This window comes from Daphnia pulicaria, chromosome 11 (assembly GCF_021234035.1).
Source record: "Daphnia pulicaria isolate SC F1-1A chromosome 11, SC_F0-13Bv2, whole genome shotgun sequence".
NCBI classification, from domain to species: Eukaryota; Metazoa; Arthropoda; class Branchiopoda; order Diplostraca; family Daphniidae; genus Daphnia; species Daphnia pulicaria.
Genome location: NC_060923.1, coordinates 1,612,869 through 1,629,673, shown reverse-complemented (window position 1 = coordinate 1,629,673; position 16,805 = coordinate 1,612,869). Strand labels below are relative to the sequence as shown.

At 38.4% G+C, this 16,805-nt stretch overlaps 2 protein-coding genes and 3 long non-coding RNA genes across 6 annotated transcripts; 4 read left to right on the top strand and 1 right to left on the bottom strand.

The window, feature by feature from the left end:
* Window positions 1-287: 287 nt before the first annotated feature.
* On the top strand, window positions 288-3,033 carry LOC124315210. Of its 2 annotated transcripts, none has more exons than XM_046780731.1 (8): window positions 288-586; window positions 654-811; window positions 880-1,242; window positions 1,301-1,557; window positions 1,618-2,201; window positions 2,279-2,396; window positions 2,491-2,570; window positions 2,633-3,033. In XM_046780731.1, the coding sequence occupies exons 1-8, from the start codon at window positions 425-427 to the stop codon at window positions 2,696-2,698; spliced, it is 1,788 nt and encodes a 595-aa protein (XP_046636687.1). In that variant the 5' UTR covers window positions 288-424; the 3' UTR covers window positions 2,699-3,033. The 2 variants fall into 2 exon arrangements, with proteins under 2 accessions (XP_046636687.1, XP_046636686.1); XM_046780730.1 differs by having other exon boundaries at window positions 289-586; window positions 2,279-2,428.
* Window positions 3,034-3,882: 849 nt separating this feature from the next.
* Window positions 3,883-5,020, top strand: LOC124315692. The gene is made up of 4 exons (XR_006911547.1): window positions 3,883-3,964; window positions 4,074-4,474; window positions 4,540-4,680; window positions 4,796-5,020. It is a non-coding gene; the product is annotated as an uncharacterized LOC124315692 (long non-coding RNA).
* A 2,645-nt stretch (window positions 5,021-7,665) lies between these two features.
* On the bottom strand, window positions 7,666-8,424 carry LOC124315728. Its single transcript, XR_006911607.1, has 5 exons — window positions 8,317-8,424; window positions 8,117-8,252; window positions 7,935-8,039; window positions 7,776-7,861; window positions 7,666-7,716 (listed from the first exon to the last, which is right to left on the bottom strand). It is a non-coding gene; the product is annotated as an uncharacterized LOC124315728 (long non-coding RNA).
* A 55-nt stretch (window positions 8,425-8,479) lies between these two features.
* On the top strand, window positions 8,480-9,652 carry LOC124315700. The gene is made up of 4 exons (XR_006911565.1): window positions 8,480-8,580; window positions 8,643-8,776; window positions 8,855-9,008; window positions 9,069-9,652. It is a non-coding gene; the product is annotated as an uncharacterized LOC124315700 (long non-coding RNA).
* Window positions 9,653-11,180: 1,528 nt separating this feature from the next.
* On the top strand, window positions 11,181-14,448 carry LOC124316007. The gene is made up of 5 exons (XM_046781740.1): window positions 11,181-12,361; window positions 12,436-13,486; window positions 13,558-13,718; window positions 13,781-14,080; window positions 14,160-14,448. Exons 3-5 carry the CDS (start codon window positions 13,612-13,614, stop codon window positions 14,446-14,448), a joined length of 696 nt encoding a protein of 231 aa, XP_046637696.1. The 5' UTR covers window positions 11,181-12,361; window positions 12,436-13,486; window positions 13,558-13,611.
* Window positions 14,449-16,805: the final 2,357 nt, after the last annotated feature.

Below are 16,805 nucleotides of genomic sequence, written 5' to 3'. Positions count from 1 at the left end.
TCACTTCATTTTTATTTTAAATTAATTACGGTATCCATTTCCAATAAGACATTTAAATAGAATCCTATGCTCCACCCCCGCGCGCCAGTTTCCTTCTAGAACCGACCTGCTTTGGATAATTTTCATTCTTTTTTCAATCGAATAAAATTAATCAGATTAACGGAATGGTACGAAATTCCATCTTCAAAATGAGTCATGAAACAGACTCACGACACCGAGTAAAAATCTGGCAACAGTCGCCATCGGGCATCGGCAACCGGCCAATCGCTATATTGTCTACGCATGATCCCGATTCCCGAAGTCCAGACGTTTTTTTTCTTGTAAAAACAGTAACACGTTTTTTTTAATTATTTCATTTATTTTCTCCACGTCGAGCTTCAGTTACCCCATAAGCATAAACGTTTCGAGAATGAAACTATAAAAGATGCATACAAAAAACGGAAATGTTGAGCAAACTTGCAGCTTGTCCTATGAAGACGAAGAATTTGTCTCTTGTCAAATCTGCTTCCATAACTTCGATGAAAATGAACGGATACCAAAACATTTAGGAAAATGCCTCCATTTTTTCTGTATTCTTTGCATTAAGGTATTGAATTCTACCCAAAACTCATTAAACAGTTTTTCACTTACCGTTTATAAATTAATGAATTTAGAATCTGGCTGTACGAAATGGAAAAGAAATACTTTGTCCTGTTTGTAGGTCACCTTCAGTATTATCCCCTGGAAACTGTGAGGAACTGATAACAAATCATGTGGCCTTGCGTCTTTTGAAAGTGGTGAAGGAAGCTCAAACAAAAGCAGAAACAGAATTGTAAGTAAATACATCAAGGAAGAAGAAATTCAAATGTTTCCTTTTCTGTAGTTTTCTTTTTTTTCCAGGAAGATACAGAAGTGGTGCTGCGAGTGTAGTTCACCAGCATCCAGCCTTTGTCTTAAAACCCAGCATCAAGTTCAGGCTTTCAAAGAGTTTTATAATGCTCAGTCTTCATTATTAATGTCAATAGTCAATGAAACCAATTCAGCTGTTGATAGCACCCTGGATAATTGTCGTAAAATTCGATCTGCTCACAAAGTCATTCTTGAATGGATTAAATGGCTTCAGTTGGAAATATCTCGAAGAGATGTGTCAAACAGTGCCACCATTACTCTGATGGAATCTCTAAAATCTGCCGAAGTGTCTCCCATTCCTCGGGAAGAAGATATGCGTGCCACTATTAATCACATCAATAAGCTTATAGGCTTGTAAACATTTATTTCAAATGCCAATTAAAATATTGATTATTCAAAGTTGCTTTTTAAGATCTAGTGAGAGATCTGAAGAAGTTTGTGGATCCCAGTTCAGGACTCGTGATCTCGTCCAGGCATACGGTAGCAACGTACTAGCATTCCTTGTTTCGTTCATGAACGATGAAGAGCAACGTAAAGCGAGCAGCCCCGGATTTGCTTTCGTTTTTAACGGTAACAGCGGTGAAACACTCGAACCATCAAACATTCCTGACAATCTGATGGAAGTCTCCATTGAAATATTCGAGGATGAAAAACCGACGGAACCACGCCGTGCGTATAAATTTAATCGTTTTATTTATTTAAAAATTCTAATTGTATGACTCGCTCTAGCGTCGTGTTCGACTACTCTGCATCTTTCCAAGCGTTCTAATGAGGATCCACAGTCGAATGATTTTGCATTTAAAAGAAGTCGGGAATTACCAAACAAGAAACAGAAAGTTAACACCACTCAACAGCCGATTGGAGGAAAAATGCAAGAGATCGAGCTACTCTTATCAACGCTCAAATCCCCGACTAATCATAGAGAGACAGATATGGAATTGGTTGCGATGTGGATGCGCGATATTGAACTCGGTTTAATGCAGACTTTCTTTGAACAAACGTATGAAGGCCTCCCTGAGCTGGAGCAACAATGGAATGAAATTAAAAATCAACAAACCTTGGCAAATCGGCAGTTTTCCTCTGCGGGCTCTTTACTATATTCTGCAATGACACAGATTTTGTGCGATAACTCCCAGTTCAGGGAAAGTTTCGTCGTTCGTGTGTCCACTGCACTACAGCAATGTCAAAATGACGAGGCAATACTAGAAGATGAGCGAGAAAAAATTCACAACCAAGAAAATCGACCCGGCCCATCGCGTGTGACCAAGAAAGAATCTCCCAAAACGCTACAAGTTCGAAATAAATTGCGTAAAGTGAGAAACATTTTCTGATTATTGCAGTTTGATGTTAAAGGCCACAATGAAATTCAAATCTTTTTCTTTCTGAATAGGGACATCAAGCAATGAGCACGCGTTCATCAGCGATAAATATTAAGAAAACCGATCCATTGCCATCATCATCTTCCGATGCCTCATTTGAGTCCCGCTTTCCAGGAGTAACACTAACAGGTTTTCAGAAATTGGTTTTCTTAACGATTGATGTAATTGTAACCAGTAATTATTTAAGTGAGATATTTTAGTAATGCCGTGTTTCATTTTTTAGGACATAAAAGTCGAGAATGGCGCCATAAAGTCTCAGATTTACCACGCAGTGAAAGGCAAAATGACCCAAAAGAATGTCGAGTAAGTCACTAGTATTTTAAATTGCATGGCTACCACTTCTCTTAATTTCATCCTTCTTTTAGTACCGCGATAGACTTTCTTACTTCAGAAGCGCTTATTTACAGTACGGTAGACGAAAATCATTTTAAAATCAACTATTAGCATCGATTTCTTCTTAAAATGTACGATGTTCTGTGCATTGATCGAAGTCATGCCAACAGTTTCCGTAAAGTAATGTATTCGATTTGGATAATTGGATTGCGTTTGTCTAGTTTTTGCTGAGTTATTTCCGTTGTGCATAATGCCATATGAACAGATTCGACACACCAAATAGGTGTCATTTAATTAAAAAAAAAGGCATTTGTTAATGATAACCAGATGATAACATTTTGCGTCTTAGAAGGCGACAGCTGATGTAAAATTTCCATGATCATTTAATTTCAGTGTAAATTACTTTGCTAATAGAAAATGATTCAAAATCAAATGAATGATATAGGATCGCGTTTTATTTGCCCCACCCACAAATCCTTCACATTTTAATCACACTAATTATACATTTTTTGTTTGTTTTAGTAAAGATTTCCGCGGCATGTGTCTAATTGCACAACTTGTCCGAACAAGGCAAAGTTGTTTTTTTTTCTTTTTGTGAAGGTTATTTTCTTTTCTGGATTTTCTTGTGTGTTTTTCCTGTTCTAGTGGAAAAATAGTTCATTTGCGCTTTGTTTTCCAGATATTTCTTTTATGATCCAATAGATTTCTACCCTCGATATACTCTAACCTTACCCTACCTTTCTACCCTTTTCATTTTATTTTGCAACACACCCGTAGGTGAATTTCTGTGGGAGTGGAAGAGTTGGAGACGATGAAATTTCGGAGGATGGGCGCGAATCAAATTCACCTTTGGTGTTGTTTGTTTGTTACCCAAAGTGACCCAAAGAAATAAATTATTTTTCCCCAAAAATAATTTGTGTTTTTGGGTAAAGTATTCAAAATGACCCTTTCAATCATAGTACGACAAACAAATTTAAACACTCAGCTCCAGGATCAGATCTCATCTTGATCGACAAAAATTTTTTATTTCGTACCGCATCTTGACCGGAAGTACGTGAAAGCATGTCCTTCACGAACGAAGGTCGGTGGGAACATTACGTAAAACTGTCAATGCGGTGGTGTAGAGGTGGGGTGAGATCCGTACAGTGGTGTAGAGGCTGGGTGAGAACGACACGTGTTGCAACATTATCAAAAAGGTAGAATAGCCGCAAGGCTTAAGAGGAGGGGTGAGAAAAAGTCGTATAAAAAGCGAGAGAAAAGTCGACAGGGATCAGTCGAGTGAGCATCTCCGACACGGCAACAACTGTAGCACACTATTCGTCACCAACTGTATTCTTAATCGTATTATCAGTTCGCAATCATGGGTAAATATTCTGTTTCGTTTCTTAGTTATGAATCATTTCACATTATTCTCTTTGTAAATATCCCAGTACCCTAATTGAATATCAATGTTTAAATTGTGTAATTGTCTAGTTGATTATGGCGTCGTGCTTCCGTTGGGTGTTGTATCATTGATAGCTGGGTCGACCACCGGTGTACTGATGACTCCTGGGTATGGCGGATATCAAACTGCAACGCCGCCTTAACTACACAAGTAGTTACTACTACGAGCCCCCCAAGTACTACACCACCAAGGCTCCATATTATTACACCACAACTCTGCTGTCCTGAGTTACTACACCGAATCTCCGCAGTATTATTCTTCCTCGAGCCACACTACCAAAGAGTCGAGTACTACACTAAGGCACCGGAGTACTGCACCAACAAGGCGCCGGAGTACTACACAACTATGTATACTGCCCCAGCTTACTACACCGAGGCTCCCAAGTACTACACTACCCAGGACCGGGGTACTGCTCACCTACATATCATGGGTAAATATTCTGTTACATGGAGTTTAAATATGCCAATTATTGATTATCTAAATTATATATTCTAGACGTATAAAAGGAGAGAAAAGGCAATAGAAATCAGTCGATTGGTCATCTCATCTCCGACACGGCAACAACTGCAGTGAATGCACTGCAGACTATTCGTCATCAACTGCATTCTTCATCGTACTATCACTTCACAATCATGGGTAAATATTCTGTTTTTGTATGGAAAGTTTTGTATCAATTTCTATTTTCTTTTTCTGTTGTTAGTATGCCAGTAATTGTCGAATAATAATAATGTTAAAATAATTTACTGTCTAGTTAACTATAGCGTTGTGCTGCTGTTGCATGTCATATCGTTTATGGTTGGATCGACGGGTATGACGATTTCTCCTGGGTATGACGAGCATCAACAAAAACATGCGCAACAACCTGTAACTACACAGAGGCCCCCAGGTACTACACCACCAGGGCTCCAGAAGATTACACCACAATTTATGCTGCCCCGAGCTTCTACGCTGAATGCCCGCAGTATTATTCTTCCCCTAGCTACCAACGAGTTAAGCACTACACTCCAGCTACTACACCGAGTCTCCAGCTACTACACCGAGTCTCCAGCTACTACACCGAGTCTCCAGCTACTACACCGAGTCTCCAGCTACTACACCGAGTCTCCAGCTACTACACCGAGTCTCCAGCTACTACACCGAGTCTCCAGCTACTACACCGAGTCTCCAGCTACTACACCGAGTCTCCAGCTACTACACCGAGTCTCCAGCTACTACACCGAGTCTCCAGCTACTACACCGAGTCTCCAGCTACTACACCGAGTCTCCAGCTACTACACCGAGTCTCCAGCTACTACACCGAGTCTCCAGCTACTACACCGAGTCTCCAGCTACTACACCACGACTGATGCGGTCAAGTATTACGTAGCCACAACTTTCTACTTAACCGCTGCCTACGCTGCCCCTTCGTATTACGTTAAACCGAAATACTGCACCGAAGCTCCAGTTTACTACACCACAACCTACGCTATACCCAGCTACTACACCGAATCTCCGAAGTATTACTCTACCCATAGTAACTACACCACCACAGCATAACAGTCACCTTAATATTCTACCAAGACCTACGCGTCTCCAGATTGCTAGAAGGAGGCTTCTAAATACCAGGGCTGAAATTGTGAATATGTTTATGTACAGATTTTCTGCCATATCATAATAGTTAGTCACTGGAAATTGTTGTTGTTCTTCAGTGAGAAAATAAATTTTTTCATCTGAGTAATCATTTTGTACGACTTCTCTTGCGACGTTTTCTGTTTTTTTGTTGGATCTTTCCTATTTCGAATGTAGGGACTATTTCTCTAGTCGCTGTGCAAAAGGACATATTCTAGTATTTTTACGAATTTAATGAAGAATTAAGTCTGGATTTTCATAGAATTTTATTTAGAGAGTCTTGAGCTGATCAGTCGCATGCGTAAGAAAACTTAAATAAAACTTCAAAACTGTAATTACTAAGTCACAATGAACAAAAGCTTGAAAGGAATTGCATTATTGTCCCACCTCCACCCACAATTCCACCACATTTTACAGTCACATACATATATACATACATACACTTGAGTTAACCCGTTGGCTGCCACGCCATACAACCCGTAGGTTGCACTCTACTACACTACGCGCCACGTCTGAAGGATCCATGACCAAAGTGGGACTTGCCATTGCTGACAAGTCCGTGCTGAAAAGGGGGGGGGGGACTTAGGTGCATTGCCTGAAACAGGCGCCTTGCGGCAGATTTTGGGCTTGGCGACTCTCCGACCTCGCGGCTTGTAAACCACGAGACCGAACAGCGCGGCCCGTGCAGGGGACAACAAAGGCGTGGCAGTCAACGGGTTAACTAACACTAACACAATAATACCAACAATACGATGATCCACGTTGATGACAAGTTTCAATGTCGGTCGCGATTCCACCGAGTTTCGTTCGCACCAGGAGCAGGGGCAACATCCAACGGAGACTGGTGACGATTGTTAAAGATGAGAAAATCCATCTTCTTGACGTCTCCTCTGCATTACCTGAGTAAAGACAAAACAATTCTTATTAAGTGACATGCCAATAAAAGTTACATAATACATATAGGCACATCGATCTGGTTTTCTAGCTCAAAGATTTAAAAATGCAATGTTTTAAACTTAAAATCAAGCTTGCAATATTGAGAACTACACACAGAACAAAGCTCACTTGCTAGTCTAAAAAAAAATTCCGGAAGTATACCGGAAGTAACCACAGCTCCTCAACCATTGAGCTGTCATCAAATTAAACCACATATTCGTGATCTCCATGAAATTTGGGGTCGATTAGAAGTGATTTAAACGAAATCCAAAATTTGGCCAAAATCGAGAATTTTCCTGAATATATAGTTCAGGAAAATTTTCGAAACCGGAAGTACGCGTACGTAAAAAACAGAACATGAACTTTACCACAAATTCGACGAGGATCACGAATATGTGGTTCTTTTGCACCTCGAATGAATATTTACTGAACTACTGACTGAAATGAGCAAAACCGGAAGTAGAAAAAAAAAACAAATATCGAAAATTTAACAAGTGAGCTTTGTTGCAGGAATAATAATCGTCAGTTATCACTAAATATTTCAACAAAATAACTGCCAATAAATGTAAAAAGAGATGTTGAAAGTAACTGAAACTGACAGCTAAAAATTATCAAAAAGCCATCTAGCGCTAGAAAAAAGAAACTTCCAAGTAAAACTTCGTTGGCGCGTAAAATGACCTGATTTTGGAAACTATTACACAGCTAACGCAACTAGACTATTGATAGATAACCTACGAAAATAAGTCAATTGTTGGGTACCTGGGCATAATCCCGTGGTCTGCAGGTGTGTAACAGCGGACGGAAGCGATCACTGAAGTGGTCCAGAAACTCGCCAATTCGCCAGTGAAGTACAACAAATTGTGTTTAGAAGCAGTGAAGCTAGATGAGCGTACGTCGCGAAGATAAGGATGTTGGTGGAAGTCCCTCTTCCGTCATGGACAAAGGTCAGCATTTGCACAAGAATCTTCGTGCCGGGACAGCAGGATTCCTAAAGAAGCTGCGTGCTCTGTAAAAACAAATGTTTTACATTAATGTAAATATAACAATGAATAAAGCATATAAATCTTTACCTTTTCTTTCACAGCAACCAACAGCATAACTCCACATGATGAGATAAACTTCCTGATGCTAAAGAAAGTGTTATGAATTATTGCAGTAGTGTGGTGATAGTGTGTATTGTTGCTTACCTTTATCATCCAGATGATTGACTTTCATCAAGCAGATCTGGTACATACATGGCAGATCACTTCACACTCTTCATCTCTCTGAAACTCTAGGTAGCAATGGGACAAGGAAATTCTCTACATTATTTACAAATTTATACGAATTTAGAAATAAAACTCTACCTATCCCTCAGCTGGGTTGTCTTCTAACCAGAAGTAGAAACAGTCATAATAACAAACATGCTGTAGCAGGGTATGCCACCAAAATTGTGAGATTCAGAAAAGATCCTATGGTTTATGAGCAAGAATACCTGTTATATGAAAATCTGAATTTTAATGGTCTCGTAGCAGTAATGGGGAAATACCTTATCTCGGCACATTGGTATTCCACTATATGTGTGCTTCAAACATGAGTTTTAGGCTTTAGACAGCATGAGGATCTAATGGATGGAAATTGACTGAGCGATACGTCAACCTGTTGGAATGACTGACGGTATGAACCTAGAATTTGAAGAAATAAGTTGGTACACTATAAAATAAGGAAACTAGGTCAAGATAAACCTACATAAGATACGAAGTTCAATATTTGGTATTTGAAGTCACAGGAATAAGTATAAATTAGCAACAATTTGTTTCGCTCATTCGCCTCGTTTCACCATGAAAAAACAACATGGGCGACACTGGCGACATCTAGTAATGAGTTTTGAATCTTAAATTAGTTGCACTGTCAGTCAGTCACAGAGAGACATGACATTACACATTACACGTCGTCATAAGTTACTTAAAAAGTTTAACAGCGGAGTTCGGATAACAAGTCAACTGTTTTTAAGTAATAGATAAAACAATCTTTAGCTAATGATTCTTACTGCATTCTTGACTAAATGTTTTCAGGTAATTTCAGCTGAAGTTTTCATGTACCTGGCCAACTAGATGCTCGTGACAATAGAAATGAAATGGTCTAATCCAATAACATTTGCATGCCCACAACCTTATGTCTTCTGAAGCAAAATAATTTCTGTTGCAAGGTAGTTTTTTTCCAAAATTATTTTGAATTACTGTGTTCTTTAAGGCAATAATGTTCACATTAACTTTTCCCTTTCAAGTTTTAAATTTTCAAGATATTGATGCCTTCGCCAGATCCCATTCTTTGTTGCTATCAGTTTTGCAGACAACAGCAAGAAAATGGTGCTACTCAAGATTTTATGGTGACCAAAACTTTGTTCTAATTTAGGACAATGTAAGGTTGATAGATTTGAGGTATTTCTTTCTGTCACTACAATGTTTTGAAAATTATATCTAAATTTACTCTCCTTTCAGGGTTATCCCTCTTTGCCACTGTTATAGTTGTTTGGAAACCGACAAGAGATTGCTGGAATTGAAGACTGATAATTTGTGTAGATTTAGATAAATTAAAAGTGCATACCTGGTCTCCCTTCTTTTCTGTGGCCCCGTTTCCCTAACTAACCAGTACTAACCACTAACCAACGCCCGCCGGTGGTCACTCACCCGCTGTGAGGGGAGGGCTCTGGTCGAACGGTGATTTGGAAGGGCGCATGATCTTATGAAAGCTTTTGGAGGGTCATGAGTCTAACCCGGAAGCCTACTATGACTATAATATCCCTCCAGTAAGACTGGCCTCATATTTCTCTCTTCTTCACTGGCCAGGTAATCTCCGTGGTCGTAGTTAGTCAAGGCAGTGGTACCTCCCGTCTTGATTAATTCTACTTGCAAGTTGGGAAGTTGGTAAAGTATAGTAAATTATCGATACGGAAAATAAGTAATAAGTACCCACAGGATTTATAAAAAATTGCTTGTAGTAGTTACGCAATTATTGTAATTTTACACGAGTACTTAGATTAATCTATATTTACCGAATAAAATTAATATTTTCGGTTATTTAACATTTAATAGGATTGATTTTGTATGCATTTACTATGATCTTTAAATAAATAATTATGATTAAAAAATAATTTAACTATATTTCTACATTATAATATTTACCAACTTGATTTACTTTCAAATTCTGTTTCATACAAGCTCTTTAATCACCTTATCAAAATCAACAACGAAGTGGCACTTGGCTCTTGCTAGTAAATTTAAAAGGAAACCAAAATTTTTCTCATACAATTGCATAATGACAAAACACACTTCTTGATAAAAATAAACAAAAATGGAAAATGACCAGCAATGTGAATACTGTTTGTTCAAGTACTCCTTAAACCAGGCAGGAAACATCAGCATTCAGCACATTGGACTGCAACAACACCGTAGGCAATTTCAGGCATACCTCAAACACCAACCAATGGTTGGAAAACCTATGAAATAAAATGAGATATTAAGTAAAAACTAATTGTTGCACATGTGCAAGAAAGACAACAGTTTTTCGCAACTTAATCAGTTAGCAATTCAAAAAGTTCTGCATTGGACAGAAACAGCAAACAGCTTTGATGTAACCTGGCTGAGATATCCTGTAAAAGAAAATGATTATACTCTCATCAAGATTGTGTAAAACTAATGTAAAATTAAAATTCTACTGAATCAAGAGCAGTTTATCACCAAAATGAATTAAATCAGTTTTAGAAGTTTAGCAAGCATTAATTACACAAGTAAATATAAGAATCCAAACTTTGAGCTTACTGAAGAACAATGATATTAAAGAATTAAAGGTTTGTGGAGAAGTATGATGGCATGTTCCTCAATTACTGGCTAAATGTGACCACATGCTGATGGCTTAACTTGATTTCTTAATACAGAAGACTCTAGTTTTGTTCCAAGTACTCTTTAAACCAGGTAACAGGCAGGAGGTAGCATCAGCACATTGAAGTGCCACACCATAGGCAAATTAAGGCATAGCTAAAATATCAGCCAACAGATGGAAAACCTGTAAAAAAGGAGAAAAACAATAAGCAAGTTGTTTAAGAATGTGATAGAATGATAGCAACTATTCCCTACTTGTGCAGTTAGCAAGCAGCAAAAAAAAATGTTCTGCATTGGATGGGAACAGCAAACAGCTTCAACTTAACCTTCTTACATAGCCTATGAAAGAAAAAACCATTTAGTCAGGCATACATAAAAGATAAAAGCAGCAGCGAAATCAGATTCAGTTGGCAGAATTATATAAAAACTTAAGTAAAGTTTTAATGAATCAAGAACAACAAGCGATTTAATGTTACAAACAATTAATTAAATCAGTTTGATATTTAATGTCTACTTTATTAGTCGTACTTCCAGAGTTAATCTAATTATCCAAACTGGAGAGCACAGAGAAGACCATTGACATGAAAGAATTACAGGTTAAAATTGAAATTATACCAACAACCAAGTGCCTTCGATCACTAGCTCTAAATGACATTTAGTAATGTGATCACGTTCTGAATTTATGATGCTGAAGGCTCAGCTTGATGTTCTCGAAACAGAAGGCACATTTCGGCACATTTGTTTCTTTAAAGAAAATGAAAATCATTTCAGCCTAATTAGTCGTAGTGTACATAGACCATAAGTCATAACGCACTAGTTCAATCAAGTTAAACGTCTCGGATACAAATGGACAAAATGACAAATGGCGGCTTAGTCTACGTCATCAACTCTGATCACGGCATCACGCCCCCTGACGGCTCCTTTGTCGATCACCATCTGGTGGCAAGAGGATAAGACCGACATTTACATATAGTGCAATATGTAGATTTTTCCACATCGTTGTCTTCATTTTTCTTTTACTCTTACACCCTGTTAAAATTAGTTAAAACATCAGAAATCGCAATCACCAAACACCCCGGAAAAATTGAGGAACCCAAAGGATATTTCAATTGAATTGAGATTGCGTTGATTTGAATTGAGGAAACGAAAGGACATCAACTCAATTCAACTCACTTGTCTTCACCGCATCACAACAAGTGGCTGGAAAGTCGCCCCTCCCTGACGACCACCGAGTCCGTTGGCGTCCGTTGGTGAGTTCTAATGGAGATAAATTGGTTAATGATCTTCCTTTTACTCTGGGTTGTATTACAAAAATACGACAATAAATCATATGAATAAATAGAACGTGGAAATAAACTTAAAAAAAAATCTACATGGGGTTCTCACGCAAATAATTTCCTTGAAAACTTATTTTGCCAAAACTAAATCACATGCAATTAAAGATTTAAAAAACAACGGCAACAACAACATTAAACAAATAATGATTATTGTCGCCTACCTATCTGTCCAAGCTAACCCAATTACTGCTAGACATATTTTTACAGTTCTTCAGAAATTTGAAGTGAATGCAGCAAGTTTACATCACATTCTAGATCTTGGGAAACCGCGATTATATTTACTTATTGAAAAACATAACGTCCGACAACGTCGCGTATTTTTGTGGTTTTCAAACCGCAAACGTTTAGAAACAAACTGTACGACAGCCTTGGTTGGTTAAACTAAATTGCACGGCAACTATTTTTTGTGGTAGTTGCCACTCGTGAAAAAAAAAAGCAAAGCATCGACAGCAAATAGTCTTCCTTGAATTGCAGAATGAAATCCAACACATCTTCGAACCGCATTTTTATTAACTATCTCTTGTGCTTCCTGTTGTTTCCTGACATTCTCTGCCTCGCCACACCCTCTAATCAAAGGTGATAAATTTGTAAAATTATGTGAAACAACTAATTTACTACATCACACTCGTGTTGGATATTTTATTTCTCAGAGATCGACAGGAAATTCATCAGACTCTGATGAATTTCATCTCTGATGATCAGAGAGCCGCTCAGAATTGGAGGCTCAGATACGCTTTTAACTCCAATTCCCGTACGAATAATAGATGTCCGCCTGAACAACGTCTTAACCGACAGGGGAAATGTGTACACGGCGGACAAATTGCAATTGGATAGACAACACTGACACACAAATAATCAGAGACATCAGGATCACTTCCTATAAGCTGTGTGTACTTGAAATCGACCATTTGCCAAACTTCTATTAAACACTTCGTGAATATGATTAATACCAAGCCCACGTTCATTGAAACAATTTTAAGGCAAATAGACTCGAAACAAAATTCAGATTCTCCCGAGTATTTGGTCTCTTTTGGTGTGACTTTGTGGCCAGAAGGCAGACATTTCAGTTTGCATCAAGAGATTGTGCATATTTTAAAGCAGTTCGTATTGAAACTGAATCTACTTCTGAAACTGGCCCCAGAAGAACGTTAAACGCCACCTATTCGTCGATTCCTCAAATGGGTTCAGAACTCATAACGGTATAAAAGAAGACGTAACCCAAAAGAACAACCTATATAAGGAACGCCAATTTCGTGTTAGGACCCTGCACCTGAAATGCCTTGGTTTCTTTCAGTGTCAGTCATTCTGGATTTCTCTGACGACGTGGCTGGTTTTTATCATCTTCTGCCTTTGAAAAATGAATTGAAATGTTAAAAAATCACATCAGCTCTTGTTTGTTATTAACAAGCAGACGTACTTTCGTGGAAAGTAAAGCGGCGTTGCTAATTTATGCAATTCAACCGCTTAATAAAAAAATACGAATTCAAAGTTCAAACTGGTAAAGCACACATAAGATAATAGAGTAATTAACCGGTGTCTTTACCTGTGGTACGAATAATCGAATGAATTTGCATGCTTTGTCAGTTGTCACCCTGAGATAGGAATAGAAGTATCCCTGGTCCGTGTTTTCTTAAACTGGCCCGGAAGAATTTTTACTGCCATCTATTCGTCGATTCCTCAAATGGGACAGAACTCAAAACGGTAATAAGAAACGCCAATTTCGTGTGGGTTCTCTTTCAGTCTCAAGCTGAAATTCCTTTGGTTTCTTTCAGTGTCAGTCGTTCTGGATGTTTGAGCTTGTTTTTAACATCTTCCGCCTTTGAGAAATGAATCGAAAAGTGAAAAAATCACATCAGTTGTTGTTTGTCCACAACATCTTGTTCTTCTTTTTCCTCTGTGGATCAATCTGCACTTCAAACACTAATACGATTCGGTAAGATTTTAAATTTAGTTAAATTAACACTTGCCTTTTAAAATTTGTATCGGTGTGACTAGGGCGAAAAGTCATATTTCAAACAATGAGAATTTCGCGGAGAAAAGAGAAGAATGCAACAGAGTAGCTGGTAACCCAAACGACGAGGAACTAGGCGGTTTTTTAGTGAAAATATTGAAAAGTCTCGGAGCAGAATTGGAAGAGTACGTGGAATATGGCGACGACGAACACGCCCAAACTGTTCTAAGCGAAATAAAAAATACATGGGAATGTATAGCCCTAAACCAGAAATCGTTGGCGAATTCTGGCGAGTCGCCTGAATCTCTGAAAAAGTACATGGCTAAAATTCTATTTCTCGTCAAGTAAGCAAAATTATTTGTTCAGGGTTATACCTGACCAGCAAAGTAAAAAATGATGCATAAATATCTATTCGATTTCAAGGCATCGAAATTGCGAGTCACCAGACGAGACATTTTTCAATGGCAAATGTCTTCCCATCAGTACAACAAAAAGGAGCGAACATTGTCCAAAGCACATGGGACTATATGACAACGATGAAAATAACACAGGATTTTGTGACTGTCTGGAACTGACGAAAGAACAAGCGAAATCAGAACTACGGCCAATATATTCGGATGAGACTGGCATCTGTCATCGGCAAAATACTCAGGTGACACGGAAGTTTAACTATACACGCAAGAATTACAGGTTTACTGTAGCTCCCGATTAGCCGAGCACTCGATAGGAAACGCTCTTTCGTTTCTTTTGTGCCTGGCAGGTGCATTTAATAATCGTCAAAACCTATGCAAGAAAGGGGGATTTGTTGGTTAAACAAACTTAATTTGTGTATAACTGGCTTAGCTGGCATAGGCCTCTGCTCAATTATGTTATTGGCTATTATTACATTTTGGTTTCAAAAGATTTTCCAACAAGTGCAAGGTGCAGAACGATTCAAGAGTAAATCCTTTAAAAGAAAAGAAAGTTTGATACGCAAAATATTTTAGAGTAGGTCGGCTCGTAGAAACGGAAAAGGAACGGCGACAGATAAAAGATCAAAGCTGCCTCTGAATCTCAATGGACAACAACAGCGAAAAATCAGAGGAAAAATAAAGATGCGTTGGTGAAAAATCCCGTTAAATACATCAAACAAGCCTGACAACAATAGGACGAATAGGACGATAATCTGCTATCCTTTAAACCCAACATAGAGTGACGCTACATAATCTCAAAATTGTCTTCGTCTCAAACATAACATACATCAAATTCTAAGTTTCTGACGAGAAAACTTTGAAATTTAATTTTTTCAACCATTAATTCATCATGACACGTGCGACTTTGAAAAATTGGTATTCGAAATCTTTGAACTCACTACTCGGACATTCAGACGTGGCTACTAACTTGGCTGATCCAGGGACGGATATTCAAATAGGCCATCTGTTACACAAGATGATGAAACTGCTCAACTTACCTTAAAGGTAGCCGCAGATAGCGATCACATAGAATGGCAGCTCTAATTTTACCCGAACGCAATGAACCACAGTCAATTCTCCGTTAGCTATCAAAATACAATGAATGACGCTTCTAGTGCAGTGACAACTTGTTTACATTGCCTACAGCCATCTTTCGGGAGATTGTAACACTTTGTAAACAAAACAAAAAACTTCTTTTTCGAATAACGCAATTTAATCTACAAGATAAATTTTGTTCAGTAAGATTTCCAAATACTTAAATCACTTGTCCGGTAGCAGCAGATGTCTGGGCAGCAGTTGGGAGATGAGAAAATCAACGGCGTCGTAAATCGGTCGACCAATAATGTCGCTCGGCCAACTGCAATTGCAGACGCAAATAATGTTTGTGCGTGAATCATTTCGGGTGTGAAATCATTCGTGCAACCGATGGCTGCGCAATCCGCAGCTGTCGCTCCTGTCCAAATCAGTTGAGTGTATAATGGCCAAATTAGATTTAATCAGACTGAAACTAGCACATCATAATTAACTTAAACTCGCAATCAAATTGAATTCACAAGGTGTCCATTAATGCATAGTTACGTCAAGTTAGAGACGTTAGAGACGCTAGACGGACCATGTTATCGACCTCGGACTACCATACGTCGAACAACGCCTTGTCGATCCAGTTTGGCAAGGTCGATTGCTCTGAGCTGAGCGTGATTGCAATGTTTTGGCCAATTTGCATAGTTTTGTCATTTACATATTGAAGACATTAAAAGCAGAAAGATCAAATCAATTCAACTGTTGCCGAGCAAGGTCAGGTCCGGTTCTGCGTTCGCGTCCGTTGCCAATTTAGTCGAGCATTTCTTCTGATTTTTCAAAGAAATTCATTTTTAACGAAGGTTATTGTATCAATAAGAAACGCAATTGGGAGCGGTTATAGCCTCAGGTATCCAACAGAGAATCATGAAAATGTGCTAATAGATAATCGACATCAGTTAAATCTTAAAAATAAAAAAATAAAGTTTAAGATTTCGTGATAAAATTGGAATTTTGTGTTCATCCCTATTTGGTATTGGCCAAAATGATTATCCCCACATCTGTAGGAAATAATTACGTGTCCTTATTAAGTTGGACGTGATGAGGGTATTAGAGTTTCTCGGAAAATTTAATTTTTCTTTTTTAAAAAAGAAAACGCTCATTAAAAAGCGAATAAATTTCATACCAAATCCGGCGTGTTGAAAGCAGTTGGATGAGGTCCAGGTGCTCCTATACAATCACGTGGCTGGACGCCACTTGACGACGCAAATTAATATGTCGTCTTCAATGAATTCCAAAATCGACCGTTAGTTTCACTCAGCCGATTCCAGCTGGTGGCGTGACTGGCGTCCATCGGATCATTTACGCGTGAAATTGTTTCAACAATTTCGGATGTGATCAGAGTTAATTACACTACTTGCCTCATAAGACGTTTACATTCATCACGATGTTCTCAGGTATTCACTGATGACCTTCTCTTTTAAAAAAAGAAGGGGCGGATCCTTGGGGGAGTTTTTATCTTTACGAATTACGGAGAAAATAAGAAAAATGATTGAAACCTTTCAAAAGAATTTCAATTCTCTCTGGGTTTTTATCAGAA